The 19,066-nt window shown below is 47.1% G+C and overlaps 1 protein-coding gene and 1 long non-coding RNA gene across 6 annotated transcripts in view; both read left to right on the forward strand.

The window, feature by feature from the left end:
- The window catches only part of LOC119956059 (PH and SEC7 domain-containing protein 1-like), a 174,326-nt gene extending 169,809 nt beyond the window's left edge, over positions 1 to 4,517 (forward strand). For 4 of the 5 annotated variants that reach the window (XM_038782871.1, XM_038782873.1, XM_038782874.1 and 1 more), the window contains 2 exons: positions 769 to 912; positions 1,570 to 4,517. In XM_038782871.1, coding sequence (XP_038638799.1) covers positions 769 to 912; positions 1,570 to 1,812 — 387 coding nt within the window. In that variant the 3' untranslated portion in view covers positions 1,813 to 4,517. The remainder of the gene's footprint in view (positions 1 to 768; positions 913 to 1,569) is intronic. The other variant, XM_038782872.1, reaches the window with a different exon arrangement.
- An 8,557-nt stretch (positions 4,518 to 13,074) lies between these two features.
- On the forward strand, positions 13,075 to 17,786 carry LOC119956175. The gene is made up of 2 exons (XR_005458599.1): positions 13,075 to 13,648; positions 17,377 to 17,786. It is a non-coding gene; the product is annotated as an uncharacterized LOC119956175 (long non-coding RNA).
- The last annotated feature ends 1,280 nt before the right edge of the window (positions 17,787 to 19,066 follow it).

Consider the following 19,066-nt stretch of genomic DNA (forward strand, 5'->3'; position numbering starts at 1 on the left):
GAAACCGGAAGCCCACGCAGACATGGGGAGAACGTGCAGACTCCACACAGACAGTGACCCAAGCCGGGAATCGAACCTGGGACCCTGGTGCTGTGAAGCAACTGTGCTACCCACTGTGCTACCGACGTGATAATAACCAGTCAATCTGTTTTAGTGATGTTGCTGAGGGATCGATGTTGGCCACGACATCAGGGATGACCCTTCTCATCTTCCAAAGTGTGTCCTGGGATTTTTGACATGCATCCTGATAGGGCAGACAAGGCCTCAGTTTGACATTACATCTGAACGGCAACACCACTGATAGTGCAGCATTCCCTCAGTACTCCATGGGAGTGTAAAGCCTAGATTATTTGTTTAAGGCTGTAGAGTGGGATTTGAACCCTCAATCCAGAGTGCTACCCACTAAACCACAGCAAGCAGGCATTCGTGTTGGTTTTGGCAGTGTAATGGCACTCTCTGCTGGCTGGAAGAAGGTACAGCAGGAATATGGGAACTCACGCTGGTATGCCGACAAAAAAGGGGGCAGGTTATCTCAGTTGGCCAGATGGACAGCCTGTGATTCAGAAGAATGGAAACAGCGAGGGTTCAATTCCTGATCCGGCCAAGGGCCTGGCTTTGGGCAGAGCATGCGCAGAACGGATACGGAGACTGACTAAAATAGATCAGCGTCACAGCAACTTCGGCATATTGCTTGGCATGAGGTGAGGGTGGCAGGGTTCAACGGTCCAGTTTTACTTAATCTTTTACTATTCTCCCTGAACTTGGCAGGAGGAGCAGATAAAGGCTCATGATACCAGACTCAAATCGATGACTGTGGACCTGACCGAGCATCACTCGTACCCTCCTGACAAGAAAGTGAAAGGCAAAGAGCTGGAGGAATACAAACTGAAAGAGGAATATCTGGAATTTGAGGTGAGAATAGAGACGGTTTTGCAGGATAGACTAAAGTTGCACTAACCAGACACATATTGAGAAACCCGCTGATTACAAAGAGCCCAGAAACGTCCCACGGTGCTTGGTCCACCACTGGCTGTGTGGAAGTGTCTGTTGCTATGGAAATATGTGTGGCAGCCATTTTGTACTTGGCAAGAGCCCACGTACAGCGATGAGATGAGTGACCCATTGATGGGCCAAATGGCTGCCTTCTGTGCCTCATTCTGTGTGAGCCCACCGCTCTCCTTTTTGTTGGACAGTAGGAGGGTATTAGGAGAGACTCCTGCTCCTCTTTGCACAGGACCAGGAAGTACCGGGTGAGCAAAGTGGAGGCCTGTTATATTTGGCAAAGCCGACCTCAACAACATTGGAGGCAGATTTATTTCTTGTGATTTGTCTCCACACTGTTGGTGTTAAAGTGATCAGCATGCTGGAATGTTGCATTGATTTATAGCAGAGACCGGCCAATTGGTTCAACTAATCTACGGCAGTGTTTGCAAGTCCCCCTGAATTCACTGTTGGATTCGACAGTGACTACTTATGGCTCCTGGTTTAGGACCCATTGTCCCACCACAACAAGTGGAAACATCTTTGATGAATGAGAAATATTGAAGCTTTGTGCTTTCTTTCCAATAGAAAATGAGATTCAGCACGTACGTCTCACTGCTTCGCGCCAAGTTGAAAACTGGAACAGATGACCTGGACAAGTTTGAATCCGCCCTGTTTGACACCATTGAGAACGAAGGGAACGGCTTGACGAAATCCCGCTCGAGTCCATCTCTCAATCAGGAGCAGCCGGTCGTCACCATCCGGGTCAAGCGGAATACATCGGAGCGCAGGAGTTACCGGCACTCCGCCAACAGCAAGCACAAGCTATAATGCACTGTGTGTTCGAGCTTTGTACTGTAACTGGCTAGCATGTTGTACATTCAGCTACAACTTCTGACTTTAGTATAGTGCCAGCGGTAGCTGCTCACGTTGGTTGTCGCATGCGTGGTTCAAGGGCAAGATGTTGCAAAACGTGGTTCTCTTTCCAAAGGGCTGAGATGCAGGGCTTGAGGTTCCAGATGCTCGGGCCATGATACTGTGACATTAAGGACAGCGAGCCTATACACTTGCTGAATGCACCGCTACGGGGAAGAACCATGGCTACGTCTGCCAGATCTGACAGACCGGTCACCAAACAGAAGATCTTGGGTCAACTTGTACTTTTATTTTCTGAATCCTCAGCTGTTCCTCCTGCAAAGGCTCTGTTCTTCTCTCTCAAGCACGTGAGAGACTAGGCATGCCCTTCGCAAACGAGGAGCGGCGCCGTGCCAGCTGCCGCGTTTCCGCGGAGCAGTTGAATAAATTTGTATTTCTTTTGCGTCAGGTGGTATTGAGAGAAGCCCGGGACTGCCGCAGGTAAGCAGCAGAAGGCTTTTGGTGGGGGCCTGGTTTGTGGTTCTGAATTTCTACGGGAGGACCTGCGATGTGGTTGCTGCCGTCTCAACATGGTTTCGTCGATTGTACCAACAGAGGTTAAGGAGTTGTTCTGACAGCCGCACCCACTAGTGCGGCATTACTGACAATCACATCCAAGTCAGTGACAAGTTAATACTCTGGTAGATATTTTATTTATGTTGTGTTTCAGTTTCCCCTTCACCCAACTGTTTGCATCAACCCCCCTCCGTCCATTAATGTTAAATTATTCTACAGTCAGCTGAATGTGTCTTTCAGAAAATCGTAGACGGTTTTTAACAACTCTTTTTTCGTATACATGATGTTTACGTAGACAGATAGAATATAACCAGTTCAGTCTCATTCCTCTCCTTTCCAAAGTAATACTTTAAATGTCCCCTGTTCTAGTCCGTGGTAACTTTGAGACCAGGAAGTCAACAGCAACCTGATGATTCCAAATGTCGGAGCCGTGTCCTTTGGAAGGCTCAACCTGAACTTTGTATGATGGTGTGAGACCTTGGAATGTAGGAACAGGAGGAGGCCGTTTGACCACTGTTCAAAGACATCAAGGCTGATCGGTGGCTGAACTCTATACACTCGTCCCTTCAATGCCTGTGGCTACCAATCTATCAACCTCCATTTTCGATTCAACAATTGATCTGGCATCGATTACCATTTGTAGAAGGGGGTTTCAGACTTCTCCCCATTTTTATTTCCCTGACCTGGATTTAATTTTTTCCCCCCATTCATTCGTATGATGTGGGCATCACTGGCAAGGTCAGCATTTACTGTCCATCCCTAATTGCCCTTGAGGTGTGTGCCCCGTGAGACCATCTCAGTGGGCATTTGAGAGTCAGCCACATTGCCGTGGGTCTGGAGTCACAGAGACGGGGAGATACGTTAAACTGCATTGCCAGCTTGGTCGGTTAGTACCAGCTCACCGAATCCAGGGTCAGAATTCTCCGGTCATTGCGGTTCATTTTCGCCACCGGCAGAGCACCCCCCACCGGTGAATCCAATGGGAAATCCCATTAAATGGCGGGAAGATAAAATCCAACAAATTGCGTGCGGGGCCGAGAACCCACGAGGCTGGGTTACCGGAGACTCCATCCCAGATCTACGCCGCAGAATCTTTGTTCCCTTCAGTGAGGCTTTTGTTGGAATCCTGTGTCCATTCAGCAGGGCAGAGGAGATTAAGAAAGCTCTTTCGGGTGTGGGTTAGTCCTCCAGTGTTGGGGGAGGGGGTGTGGGGGGAGTGGTGGTTGATAGGGGGTGGGGGGAAGCTTTAGTTTTCTCTGGGAAGGAGCGAGGGCTAGGTTGGCCGATTGGCCTCCCTCATCCCTGTCAGCTGATTGATTGAAAGTATCCCGCAGGCCAGGTGGGCAGGTCTGCCGCACTGTCAGCATCAGAAACTCACCGTCAACTGTTCATCTGCAGCTGTTGCTCGGGTGAACCTATCAGAGAAGACATAAACTGCAGACATTCCCGTGCGCCGCCCTCCAGGACTGACATTCAGCTTGTTCATCCGCACACAAGTTATTCATTGAAGCTGTTTTTTTTTCATATAATTTCCACACAACAGAGGAAGTCTTTGTTAGACCATGAACGTTGTGACGTGTGATACCAGTAGATAAAGGCCTTGGAGGGTTTGCATCAAGTTTGCTACTTTAATGAAGAAGACCTACATGAAACCAGGTAAACAGGTTAACATCCGTGTTCAGGTAACAGCAGTGGAGGTGAGTTGGGGGATGGTGGGGGAGCAGTAACCCTCTGTACCCCTCGCTGGCTTGTGAGCCTGTAGCCCAGAGTAGAGTTTCAAGGAATTTGGTCATGTTCTCAATGGAGTTCTCAACAGCCCACAGGGAAGAATAAGTCACGTGACGGCACTTGAATTGATATTAAAGTCTCAAACTTGTGTCTGACTGAGGGCCGATTGGATTTATGCAACCTGAGCTAAAACGCAAAGGAAAGACCTGAGAGTCACAATTCGGGGTCTGCACAGCCACACAACCAAACTGGATTGGATGTTCTTGCTCTACAGGGAGGGTAGCAAAGGTTTACCAGACTGATGGGAAGGCGAGATTGACACATGAGCAGAAATTGAGTCAGTTTATTATATTCGCTGAGTTTAGAAGAATGAGGCGGGAGGGGGGGTGGGGGGGGGGGGGGGGGGGGCGATGGTGGGGGCGGATCTCCTAGAAACCTATAAAATTCGAACAGGGCCAGACATGGTAGATGCAGGATGGATGTTCCCAATGGCAGCGGAGTCCAGAACCAGGGATCATAGACTAAGCATATTGAGGATTGAGATGAGGCGGAATTTTGTCACCCAGAGAGTGGCGAGTATGTGGAATTTGAGGTCAGCCAAAATATTGTATGTTTTCAAGAAGGCGTTGGATACAGCTCTTGGGGCTAAAGGGATCAAAGGAATGTGGGGGAAGTGGGAACAGGTTAATGTGTTGGATGATTAGCCATGATCATAATGAATGACGGAGTAGGCTCGAAGGGCTGAATGGCCACCTCCTGCTCCTGTCTCCCTGAATATTGACTCTTGAGTATTTCTTCTCACTTCCTCAGGGAGATGAGTGACAGGGATTGGGTGAGGACAATGCCCTTTCACTTCTGGGAGCTCTCGAGTTGAGAGCAGAAAGGATTGTTTACAATGTGTGTCTTGGTGGAATGACGAGTTAACGAGCTGCCCTTTTTGGATCACGCCTTGAATCAAGGGCAGAAAAATAGTTGCTCACTTTGTGGGTCAGTCGGGGAACTTGGCGGAAATAACAACTTGCATTTATGTAGCGCCTTTTAATGTAGTGAAACAACCCGAAACGGGCATTATAAAAGAATTACAACAAACCACATATTGGATTGGACATATGGACGTGTTGGGACAGGGGACCAAGGAGGTAGGTAGTTGGGGAGTGTCTTAATGGGGGAAAGTAAGTAAGTGAGGTGGAGGAGTGTAGGAAGGATATTCCGGAGCTTGGGGACCAGGCGGCTGGAGGCACGGCCACCAATGGTGGAGCAATTCAAATCAGGGATGGTCAAGAGGCCGGAATTAGAAGAAGCGTGGAAATCTCGGAAGGCTGTGGAGCTGGAAGAGATAGGGAGTAGGTGAGGCCATGAAAACTACGATGACCAGGAATCATTGCAGATCAACAAGCACTGGGGTAATAGGGCAACGGGACTTGTTAAGGTAGAGGCAGCTGAGATTTGGTGGACCTCAGGTTTATGGAGGGTTGAAGGTGGGAGAGCAGCCGGGACTGCATTGGGGGAGAGTTGGGTCTCGAGGTAACAAAGGGACGAATGAGGGTTTCAGCAGCTCGGAGTTGCTGAGGCTGAGCAGACATTGAGCAATCGCAGGCAGGTGGAAATGGGCGGACGTAGTGACGGTGCAAATGTGAATTAAAAAGTGAAACAAAGGACTCCAGACAGTGGGTGGAAATGTGACAGCAAAACCGAAGCTGGAAATGGTCAGTGAACTGATATTTCAGGCCAGTATTGGGGAAGATTCGCATCTCAATCTGTACTGGATTTAAATGAAGTTAGTGCTAGGCAATCTCAACCCTCCTTGGATTACCTCAGTTACCTTCATTCATCACCATTTGCCAGCGTATTGACTGTATCAACCAGAAAGCTGCTGAGATGCTGGGTAAAGGAATTGGGCGCGTCACTTTGGTCCTGATGCTGTTAGGGGGCGTCAGGATTAAGACGTTGGAAAGATAGAAAGGGAGCAAATCTCGGATTGTGACCTTGGTTTGGAGTACATATGGTACACCGAGTGGAGAATTATTGCCTTGTTGAGCACCGACACCTTCCTGTAGTAATGAGAGCATAAATCACATGGACCGTTATTTAAAAAAATGAATTCCATGAGTGGTCTAATAAATCTAGTCCACCTGATGGCCACGTCTATTGCCCTGAAGGCAGCGGCCAGCATTTTATGTCTGCAAGATATGACTCGGACAAACTGAAATCAAGGAAACTCTGAAATGTTAATAATTATTTAAAGGTGACAACTATTGTAAAGCTCGAGGAATACTCAATAAACAGATGTTACATTTCTAAAGTGGAAAGACTGCATTGTCCTTCTGGAGGGTGTTATCTATAATCTGGTCGAGTTTCTGCCATGGAGAGTTGGGAAACTGGATGTTAATTGCAGCGTTTTTCTGGGGTGATGGTTCACTCTCGTGCTGAGGAGCTCTGGGCTCCAGTTCAACATCAGGATTAGTTGGTTATGGATTGAGCAATAACACAGTTCAACGGGCTGATAATCAGCTCGGAAATCCTCCCCCCACCCCCTCCCCGCCACTATTCCCCAAAGGGTAAAAAACAGTGTGGGTGTGAAGATACGCTTCAAAATAAACCTTCTTGCCCAAGCTTATTTACATGATCACAACATAACCTTCAATTAACACGGTGTGAGCGAGCAGCATAACAGAATAATCGTTTATATTTTTCTATGTATGGAAAGGTATTTAATGAGGACGGCACGGTGGCACTGTGGTTAGTACTTCTGCCTCAAAGCGGCAGGGACCCGGGTTTGATTCGGGCTTTGGGTGCCTATCTGTGTGGAATTTTTCACGTTCACCCCGTGTCTGTCCGGGTTTCCTCTGGATGCTTCAGTGACTCCCCTAAAACAGAGATTCCCCCATATCAGAGACCTCCCTCATCCGTCACCCCTACCTGGAAGCGAAAGAGCAGTCCAGGCAGAAACAGTGAAAAAAAATCACTGCTTTTTCACTCACCTGTCCCTTACACTTGCTGCCTCAGACAGATGTCTAGATAGCAGCAGTTTATAATTCATAGAAAGCCAACGTCACATCACAAGGCTTTAAACCCTTTATATCCTTTGATCTGTAAAGCTTCTATTCACTTTCAAAGCAAAAAAGCTTTTAGTAGGCTGTAATTGACAGCTTGCAGACTGCCAGATGTTTGGATTATTCATTTTCATTTCCCTTAATCCTGGAATGCATCTCAGGTACCCTGCTGTAAACCTAACCACAATGTTTATGAGCATCTACCTATGATTGACAATTCCTAACCATCAAAAGCAGTTATGTGCTTTCTTCTGTGAAAAAGCAGAAGTGAAAGCCCTTGACTCCCAGACATTTATAAACATTGCAGTTAGGTTCCAAGTTGGCAAATACACAGAACGAATATACATGAATTCCATCTCCACTGTTGTTCAGAATAATGGAGAGACACTACTACATCTGAAGCTCCGATCAGTGTGGGTAAGGGCTTCAACAGAACACAGTCTCAGAAACAGAAGACAGGAAGTGGCAGAGAGTGCAGGCAGAGTTTTGAGGGCTGATTGACCATGGAGGTAAGCATCGACAGTCAGTTCTATCCGAGGCATTAAAATGTAATCTGTTCATAAACACAAGGTGGGTTTCCTCCTTGGAAAGACGTGCTGTTAGGTAATTTGGACATTCTGAATTCTCCCTCTGTGTACCCGAACAGGCTCCAGAATGTGGCGACCAGGGGCTTTTCTCAGTAACTTCATTGCAGTGTTAATGATCCCCACCCTTCCCTCCAGTAAATGTGGGGCCATATTATCTACATAGTATCCACAACACAGATCCAGCCCAACTGGCTTGGGGAGGTTATGTTGCAGCTGTATAGGATGCTGGTGAGGCCACAGCTGGAGTACTGTGCACAGTTTTGGTCTCCTTACTTGAGAAAGGATGTACTGGCACTGGAGGGGGTGCAGAGGAGATTCACTAGGTTGATTCCGGAGTAGAGAGGATTATCTTATGAGGAGAAACTGAATAGACTAGGGCTATACTCATTGGAATTGAGCAGAATGAGAGGAGATCTTGCAGAAACATAAAATTATGAAGGGAATAGTTAAGATAGAAGCAGGGAGGTTAGAACATAGAACAGTACAGCACAGAACAGGCCCTTTGGCCCTCAATGTTGTGCCGAGCCATGATCACCCCACTCAAACCCACGTATCCACCCTATACCCGTAACCCAACAACCCCCCCCCCCCGCCCCCCCCGCCCGGGTTAACCTTACTTTTTTTTTTAGGACACTACGGGCAATTTAGCATGGCCAATCCACCTAACCCGCACATCTTTGGACTGTGGGAGGAAACCGGAGCACCCGGAGGAAACCCACGCACACAGGGGGAGGACGTGCAGACTCCACACAGACAGTGACCCAGCCGGGAATCGAACCTGGGACCCTGGAGCTGTGAAGCATTTATGCTAACCACCATGCTACCCTGCTGCCCCATTGTTTCCACTGGGGGGTGTAATTAGAACTAGGGGGCATAGCCTCAAAATAAGGGGGAGCAGATTTAGGACTGAATTGAGGAGGATCTTCTTTACCCAAAGGGTTGTGAATCTGTGGAATTCCCTGCCCAGTGACGCAGCTGAGGCTCCATCGTTGGATGTTTTTAAGGCAAAGATAGCTAGAGATTTGAACAGTAAAAGAATTAAGGGTTATGGTGAGCGGGCAGGGAAGGAGCTGAGTCCACAAAAAGATCAGCCATGATCTTATTGAATGGCGGAGCGAGCGCGAGGGGCCAGATGGCTGACTCCTGCTCCTAATTCTTCTGTTCTTATGGCTTGTCTCCACACAGAACCTCCTCCCCGCCAACTCCTCTTCATGTAAACCTTCTAGCCCTTTCTCCTTTATGTGCGTATCTGATGACTGCATCAATACATAAATAGCTGCAGTGGGCTGTGTAATATAAACACACTCTCACAGGTATTTTTTCCCCTTGCGTATAGTGCAGTTTTCAGCCAGGCACAGCCTGCAGTATAACGTGGGTGTGATCACCTGTGCTGTTCGCTCGGTGATTACTGATCTGACTGTTATCCAGTCTGGTCTTTAAGAAATGCTGTGTGTTCGGGAGCTGCGAACTTTGGGCAAGGCCTGGGTCTTGTGAGTGGTTTCCTCACTGAATCATTCCAAACTTCAAACATCACACCTCAAACACAGGTGCTCACAATGACATGTTGGCCTTGAGACGCCTGGTCTTTTAGAGACTCCCCCCCCCCCCCCCCCCCCCCCCCCACCCATCCCACCCCATACAGGAACACGCCATGCAGATTACTTCCATTCCACCAGGGCTCAGTCATAAGTCATCAGAATCGACCAGACCCAGCAAAGGACCCGGGGACAAGGCAGAATTCTGCTGCCACTCATTTTCCACCTCTTGGTCCACATAACAGGTGAGTGAGTGCTCGCTACGTTCTTTTTAAAAAAAACAGAAAATGCTGGACAATCTCAGCAGGTCTGGCAGCATCTATGGAGAGAGAAGGGAGCCAACGTTTTGAGTCTGGGTGACTCTTTGTCAAAGCTATAGGGCGGGATTCTCTGATTGCCGACTGAAATCGCATTCGGCGATTGGGCGGAGAATCCCTTTTGACGCCAAGATCCCTTTTTGACCCCAAAATGGGTCCATCGGGAAGTATACCGCACGTCGTTGGAAAGGCCTCAGGATGTCACCTGACGGCCCTCCCCCGATGCTCCGCCCCCAATGGGCTGACTTCCCAACGGCGTGGATCACTTGAGATCTGAAGTTTGGTCAACCTCATGTGGCGGCTGCAGCTGTGTCCAGCGCCGGCAGAGTCGGCGGGAAGAGCTGGAGGGGGGGGGGGGCTTCGGCGGGGGCTGGGGGGACTGGTGGGGGGGTGCTCTGGGGGTGGCAAGGAGGGGTTACAAGGGGGCACTATCTGGCAGGCTGGGTCCGCACGTGGCCGGTGCCATGATGTACGACACGACCGCTGCAGGTCACCGCGGCAATTCTCCAACCGTTTCTGTCAGGAACGGCGGGCGTTTACCGTGGTGCGGCTGCTAGCCCTCAGCGGGCGGAACAGGGTCGCGGGGGCACCGCCGACTCTTTTGTTGTCAGACTAGACACATGCTCCGGACATAGCCTCAAAATCAGAGAATCCAGCCCATATTCTTTCCTGTGAACAGGCTCCCCTTGTGTGTCTCTCCGGTTCTGACTCTGCCACGGCTCCAGTGAAGCGCTGGAAAGTTCTATCCCAGCCGCTTACTGCTGCTTCTGACTGGGATTTCACAGGCTGTCGTCTGCCTCCTGGTAACTTTGCTGGCATGAAGTCTGCAGCTTTTCAGGACGAGAGGAGGAAACGTAAACAAAATGCGCCCCCTTGTGGGACAATCTAGAACGAGAAGTCACAGATATAGGTTTGAGAGGCGGTAGATTTAGAACTGCGATGAGGAGGAACCACTTCTCGCAGAGGGCGGTGAATTTGTGGAACTCGCTGCCCCATAGTGCGGTGGAGTCTGAGTCATTAAATCAAGAAGGAGAAAGATATATTTCTGATTTTAAAATGGGTTAAAGGGATATGGAGAACAGGCAGGGAGCTGGATCTGAGACCAGGGAGAGATCAGCCATGATCTGATTGAATGGCGGAGCAGGATTGAAGGGCTGAATGGCCTACTTCTGTTCCGTATGTTCCTAACATAGAGTTCAGATCCCTTTCATGTACACAGGAAATTGATTTCATTTATATCTTGAACACATTTAATATTCACATCTGAAAAATGGCACTTGCCTGATCTGTGTCTCTCTTGTGTGTTGTGAACCTGTGCATATGTCATTTATATCTAACATCAATTAATATAAAGCTGTTCTGTAATTATTAATATGGAGTTGGTATGTAATTAATTATTTATTTATTGTTAATTAACCATTAATTAATATAATACTGTCATGTAATTATTAATTAGTATAAAGTTGTGTAATTAATTAATACATTATTTATTATTAATAAATCATTAATATAATAGTTATGTAACTAATAAATGAATTATTTATTATTTATTAATGAATCTAAAGCTGTTATCTAGTTCACGGTTGACTGTCACTTGTGACCCTTCCAAAATCATGCCCCATTGCCAATCCCTCTTGGATTTTTTTAAAAGACTTTTCTCTTCTTTAAATTTCCATTTTTACAACTAACATGAAACAATCAAAAAATAAAATCCAGATGTACGTGAATCTAAAAGCGTCCTCCCGTTGGGAACGCATGAGGAGTCATTTAAGATTGAAGAAAGCTTTGGATGTCTCAATGCTCTCTGAGCCATCAGAAAAACACTTCACAGACATTGACTGAAGCTAGTAGTGTGCTTCATTTGAAGGTGCGTTACCTGCCCATGAAACGCGCCCGCATGATTATTCAGCAGTGGTTTGATCCTCCTTGCTGGATGTGAAAAGGCTGGGCTGATTGATGTTGTTGAGGCATTGAGAATGCTGGGAAAAACAGAGCAGATCTGTTTTCACTCCCTACATCTGCTGCCAGACTGGCTGAGTTTTTCTCGGAGTTCTCTGTTCTTCTTGTAATAAGTAATGGGCCTGGACACAGGATCACTCGCCCATGCTGCTCCCTTGTTGACATGACTCTATCCCCAAGCGGTTGTGATTCAGCCGAAACAGTCGATACCTGTAGTGAAGGTCAGGATGCCTTTGAAGAACCTTCAAACGTTGGATGGAGAAAGCCCCCATGGTTAAACCATTCAGTGGCAGCAGCAAAGCCCAGGCAACGCCCCTCAACTGATGCTGACTACATCCTACCAAAGGCATACGCCCCAGTACGAGCCAGGATTTGGGGAGCATTATCAATCTTCCGAGTTTGAAAAATAAGGCCTGCTCTCCGAAGGTACAGCAGGTCACCAGGACAGACTTGGGCATGTATTTCTGTGATGCTATTTCTGACACTCAGTTCCATCAGACAAGAACCTCCACACCTTCCTGAACAAGATTTACAAACTCCCCTCGCATGGAACAGGAAAACATTCGTTAGTTTTGCTCACGGTAGTTAGTGTCCTTTCCTAAAATAACTCCTGTCGGAATAGAATGATCTCTCAGACTCAGATTCCAACCTGAAGCTCATCGCAATCTGTCAAAACTGCCATCACTATTGTGTTCCATGATCTTATCCAGCAATGATTCTACAGAACTGCTGGTGACCTAGTCAGAATGATGATTTATTAATGCACACGTAACGATACGAATCAGATACAGACCAAGTTATGACAGTTACTTTAGACTCTACTGGAACTACCGGTATGTGCGACTGTCCTCGTTAACACCTTACAACCTTCTGCTGGTAGCCGGATGTCACCTGACTGATGTCTTACGCCACCTGCTGGTGGGAGGTCACACTGCTGAGTACATGTAATATTATCGACAAGCATATCACCACAATCACTGCCCTCCCAATTGATCCACAATATGTGCAACATGAGAGACATGACAAGTCCACCTTCAAATATAATTGTTGACAATCCCCGTATTATTCAATCACAGGTTGGTGGGGGGGTCACTGCAATTTATTTCCTGATTTCCCAAATGCACTGTGACCAGTATTCTGCACATCATGGCCATGCTGCACCGTGCATTCTAACCAGGAAAGATTGCTGGAGCAACATGAAATAATTCCGATTTGCTGGCTCGCAAGCCTCTGCAAACTTGCTGATAGTGAAATCGCTCTTGAGGGAAATGACTTCTTTGTGGTGTTGTTGATGAGTTTGGGTGATGGGAAGAGTCACCTTTAGCTGGAGTGGACACAATAGCCTTCACACCTCCGTGCTCACACACCTCGGTGAGGAATGTATTTGGAATTTCACAGATAAGGAGGATTTACTAAACAATGCACCAGTGCACTGGGGAAATATGAATAACTAGGAAGACAGAATTACATTTATATCGCGACTTTTGTGAACCAGGGACATGGCACGGAACCCTACAACTTGCCGATTACTTTTGCAATTCAACCCCTATTTTGTAATGGCACACAGCCAAGTTGTGAGCAACAAGATTCAACAAATAGCAAACGCAGAAATGGCCAGATTTATCTGTTGGTTTTTTTGGTAGCGTAGGTTAAGCAAGTCATTTTGACCGGGACACCTGGAGAACCGCTTTGCTCAACCTCCCCCGGGATGGTCTGTATCCAACTGAATAAGCAGAATGGGTCGCAGTTTAACACTTCAACCGAGCAACATCTCCCGCCGCAGTCCAGCACTCCCTCTGTGCTGCATCAACATATGTCAACCTGCATTCTCTGCTCAACCCTGCAGTGGGATTTGAACCCTCAATCTGCTGGCTATCACGGGTGGCAACTTCGAAAGGTGGAACTGGAAGAGATGAGTCGGATTCCTGGTCGAGGTGGCCTATCCCAGTTCCCTTTGTAACATCAGGGAAGTGGTGATGTCTGCTCTCTGCACTATCCAGCTCTATCACCATGGCTCTGACCTGTTCTGCATATCTGGCAGTGGAACATAGTGATCGGTAAGAAACATTTTCAGTGTTACATATCCCCCTTAGCTCCCCGTGTTTCACATTACAAAAAATGAATCTCCATTTAGCCGCTCGTTTTAAATATTTAATAACTATGTTGTGCAGAATGAATGATTTAATGAAGTTGATGCATTGCACACTTCACATTTGTAAAGATGGATTTGAATATTTCAAAGAGTTCCTCATTTTAATTTCATTCGAGGTGCTGTGAAAGTGCGGATAATTTTTATTATTAATCTGTGTTGTTATTCCTCCCCGCCATATCTTTCTCAAAGAGACGTGACCTCAAACTTTTGTATCTTTTTCCTGATGGAAGAAGATGGAAGAGAGTATGTCCGGGGTGCGTGGGGTCCTTAATTATGCTGGCTGCCTCTTAATTATGCTAGACAGAGTCAATGGATGGGAGGCTGGTTTATGTGATGGACTGGGCTACATTCACAACCTTTTGTAGTTTCCTGTGGTCTTGGGCAGAACAGGATCCATACCAAGCTGTGATACAGTTGGTGAGAGTCGTAGCTGACATGCCAAATTTCCTTCGTCTTCTGAGAAAGTAGAGTCGTTGGTGGGCTTTCTTAACTACAGTGTCGGCATGGGGGGACCAGGGTAGGTTGTTGGTGATCTGGACACCTAAAAACCTGAAGCTCTCGACCCTTTCTACTTCGTTCCCATTGATGTAGACAGGGGTATGTTCTCCACTACGTTTCCTGAAGTCAGTGACAATCTCCTTCGTTTTGTTGACATTGAGGGAGAGCACGGTGGCACAGTGGGTTAGCCCAGCTGCCTCACAGCGCCGAGGCCCCAGGTTCGATCCCAGCTCTGGGTCACTGTCTGTGTGGAATTTGCACATTCTTCCCGTGTTTGCATGCAGGGTAGGTGGATTGGCCACGCTAAATTGCCCCTTAATTGGAAAAAATTAATTGGGCACTCTAAATTTAAAAAAAAATAGAAAGAGGGAGAGGTTATTGTCATTGCACAAGTTCACCAGATTCTCTATCTCATTCCTGTACTCTGTCTTGTCATTGTTTGAGATCCGACAATGGTGGTGGTGGTGTCATCAGCAAATTTGAAAATCGAGTTGGAGGGGAATTTGGCCACACAGTCATAGGTGTATAAGGAGTATAGTAAGGGGCACCAGTGTTGAGGATGATCGTGGAGGAGGTGTTGTTGCCTATCCTTACTGATTCTGGGTTAGAAAGTTCAGGATCTAGTCGGAGAGGGAGGAGCCGAGGCCCAGGTCATGGAGTTTGGAGATGGGTTTTGTGGGAATAATGGAGTTGAAGGCTGAGCTGTAGTCGATAAATATCAGACTGACATAGGTGTCTTTGCTATCTAGGGGTTCCAGAGTTGAGCGCAGGGCCTGGGAGATAGCGTCTGCTGTGGGCCTGTTGCAGTGGTAGGCGAACTGTAGTGGATCAAGGCAATCCGGGAGGCTGGAGTTTTAAGGCTGGAGAGGTTTAAGGATAGAATTCCAGGACCTTGGATCTACACTCCCACAGGCACAGTGTGCAGTGGTGGGGGGAAGGAGAGGCCAGGATTGGAGGAGTGTAGAGTTCCCAGATGTTGGTAGGGTTGCCGGGCTAATTCATCTTCTGCTCTGTTAAAACGCTGGTTTAAAATTTAGAGGTCTTTCTTTTAGGACAGAGATGAAGAGAAATCAATTGTCTGAGAAGGTTGTGTCCGACTTTGGAACTCTGCCTCAGATGGTGGTGGAAGCGCGGTCACTGAATGTTTTGAAGGCGGAGGTAGATAGATTCCTGTTAGGTGAGGAAATCAATGGTTATTGAGGGCAATGGGAATGTGGAGTACAGCAAAAACAGATCAGCCATGATCTTATCAAATTGCGGAGCAGGCTAAGGAGCAGTGTATCCTACTTCTTCTATTCCATATTTCGTGTCTACATATGTTTGTACTCCACAAATTCAGAATTTTCCTCCGAATCTTCAATTGGATTTATTCCCGACTGTCTTATGTTCATGATCTCTTCATCTGGATTTCTCCTCCCACAAATGGAAACATTCTTCTCTGTGTCTACCCTATCAAACCCTTTTATCATGCACAGGACCTCAATCAGGTCCCCAAAGAGCCCCGGCATGTCTAGCCTTTCCTGACAGACCGTTGCTCCAGTCCACTTCAGCACTTCCCTAACCAGGTTTTGGTGCTGCTACTTTTAAAAGACGTATCTTTTTATTTTTAATGTGGTCACGTGATCAAATGATTTATGTCCACATCCAAGTTAAATCTGAGTGAAAATGAAAGCATCACTGGCCATTGCCAGCAAAAGAGCCTTCGAGCGGATTAGCAACAATTGATTAGCCATGATTTTCTGAACAGATAATGTTTCATCTATCAAATCAATCGGCAGTTGTGTTTATCTACGGCTTCAATCAGCTTTGGCAGGTCTCTCTGATACCTGCCGCTTATCTGATTGCTGTGCTCTGTTTCTGTCATAATATGCACTCATGCACATAATGAGGTAAAGACAGGCAGTGACAGACACCCAGGTTAGCCAATCAACACACAGGACAGAACACAACCAATCACCAACCATAACAATAAAAGACACGAGGCATCAGCACTCCGCCTCTTACCCCTGGTGACAACTGTAGTGACAGTCGGGGTGTATATATTAGTTAGCACCTTCTACACGTGGCTCAGAGATAGTCTGGTCTAGTTAGTTACAGTTAGCACACTTAGACTAGTAGAGTGTCAACCCACAGCAAGCTGCGTGCACTGTTACAGAAGTTCAATAAAACGTATTGAACCAACGTCTAAGTTTGGAGTCTACTTTCCAGTACAACTGCAACCAGTTGCAGTCCGTGTTACCCCAGGGTGAATAACACGACAGAGATGGTGCCGGATTGGAATCACACCTTCAGCTACAATTGAAGTTTGTTCAAATTCCTTCAAAGCGGCGCAGCTTGAAGCCCGACCATGAGCGAGGGAAAGAAATCAGGGAAGGTTGGCCGAAGTTTCACCTCAACAAAGAAGCCCTTTGAGTGTGGGAGGTGATGTAAGAACTCCAAAGCCTTTAAGGACAGAATTCTGTCAATTCCTGACAGACACCAGAACAGACCGACTCCAATCATTAAGCTTACAATTGATGAACCTTTTTAGGTTTTATTAAATTGATAAATTAATGACTCGATTTCAAGAACATATTTCAAGAACGTACTGGGGCTGTTTTAGCACACTGGGCTAAATCGCTGGCTTTTAAAGCAGACCAAGGCAGGCCAGCAGCGCGGGTTCAATTCCCGTACTAGCCTCCCTGAACAGGCGCCGGAATGTGGCGACTAGGGGCTTTTCACAGTAACTTCATTGAAGCCTACTTGTGACAATACACAATTTTCATTTTCATTTCATTTTTCAGGTAATACAGGTACGCTATTCATACCAATCAAGTCAATGTGCATTAATAAAACCTGACAGTAATCTAGCAACAGGATTTAGGCTTTGGGAACTGAATGTGTATTGGTTTGAGGTTAAGGTACGTTGTTGGGAAGGTTTCATGTTCATCATCTCCAAATTATTTTGCTCCTGTTCTGTATTGAATCCTGCAAAAAAAATCACAGGGACATAACTTTTTTTTTCATCGTCATTTTCTTGCCAAATTTCTCTTTATTGGGTATGAAAATATTGAAAATGAACAAAAATGGCTGTTTGGCTGATGATCGAGCACCATCGAATTGTTAATGAGTCTTTTTCCTTTCCAATTGGTCCAGGAAGGCAGTGCGTCGCAGGGATAGATGCGTCTGGCCGACCAATGGCTGGAGTGTGGGGACAAGTCATCTGATTAAACCTCCAGGAATACATGTAATCGCAGTTGGCAACCCTGCTGACACATGGCGATCGAGTCACGTAACATGCATCAGGTTCATAGGTTCGCATGGTAATTTGAACCAGATCAAGAGATGTTTTCTCTCTCTTTTCTAGAATGTTCCTCACTTCTCATCAAGGCACCCTCAGCTGGAACCAGGAATCCACTCTGTGCAAATTAAGAGATTTGAGATGTTTTGTTCCTGTGCGATCGTGTCCCAAGTGTAGTAACAGAATTAAAACTCTCAGCAAAGCCTCAAATTTCAAATTCTCATCCTTGAATTAAAATCTCTCCAGAGTTTCATCTCTCCTCGTCTCTTTATTTTAAAATGGTATTTTATTCCAAACATGTTCAACATAATAACACAACCTTAACATCCAACAGTGCAGTATACAGTTTGTATATTTTCCCCCCATTTACTCATCCCCTCCCCTCCCCCCTCCCCCCGTGACAAATAACTCCTCAAATTTGTCATTTACGGTCTCCGCTGTACCTCAAAGCCCTCCTCTGGCCCCCTTGGGGGAAATTTGATTTTCTCCAACCTGAGAAAGTTGTATAAGTCTCCCAGCCATCTCCAATTCAAAAGTACTTGTCACTGGGCAATCCGAGAGGTGAAGGCCACGACATTGGCTTCCTTCTCCTCCAGCAGCTCCCGCACCTCCGACATGCCAAAGGTCGCCACCATCGGGTCCGACTTCATCTCAAACCCTACAATCCTCGAAACGTTCCTAAACACCTCCTCCCAAACGTTCTCCAACTCCTCACACCTCCAGAACATATGGGCCTGGTTCGCTGGCCCCCTCCCACACCCCTCGCATCAATCCACTACCTCTGGTTAAAAACCCTCATCTGGGCTCAAGTCATGTGGACCCTGTGCACCACCTTAAACTGTCTAAGACTCATCCTTGCCCAAGAGGAGGTTGAGCTCACTCGACTCATTGCTTCACACCAAAGTCTCCATCCTATCTCCTTCCCCAACTCCTCCTCCCACTTCCGCTTGATCCTTTTCACTAAGGTCATGCCCCCCCCGGTGCAAACCTATGATTCCCACACAGTGGACTCATCACCGGTGTCCGCCCCGGTTTAAAATGCCTCCTCAGCTGGTTCCAAAGTTTATGGGCAACTCCACCACCGGACTCCTCGTGTACGTCACCGGGACCAACGTCACAAGGGTCATCAGGCTCGTCCCCTCGCACTACACCTCCTCTAACCCGACCCAATCTGCCCCCCCCCCCCCAATCCATCATCTCACCTTTTCCACATTCACTGTCCAATAGCAATGCAGCAAATTCAGGAGTGCCAGTCCCCCTTCCCGCCTCTACCCTTGCAACAGAGTCGAACTAACCCGCTGCCCCTTCCCTGCCCACACAAAGTCTGAGATCAACACATCTACCTTCTGAAAGAAGGCCTTGGGGAGGAGCCTGTTTACTTTTCCAGCAGTATGGCGACCCACCCCGTGACGTTGAGTCGAACCCCGAGTGAAACACTTGTCCCGCCCACTCCTACCTCAGCCTTATCTAGCCTTTCAGCCAGAGACGCATCTCCTGCAGCAAAATCACCTCTGCTCTCACATTTTTGAAGTGCGACTCATTTAG

This window comes from Scyliorhinus canicula, chromosome 22 (genome assembly GCF_902713615.1).
Source record: "Scyliorhinus canicula chromosome 22, sScyCan1.1, whole genome shotgun sequence".
Classification (NCBI taxonomy): Eukaryota; Metazoa; Chordata; class Chondrichthyes; order Carcharhiniformes; family Scyliorhinidae; genus Scyliorhinus; species Scyliorhinus canicula.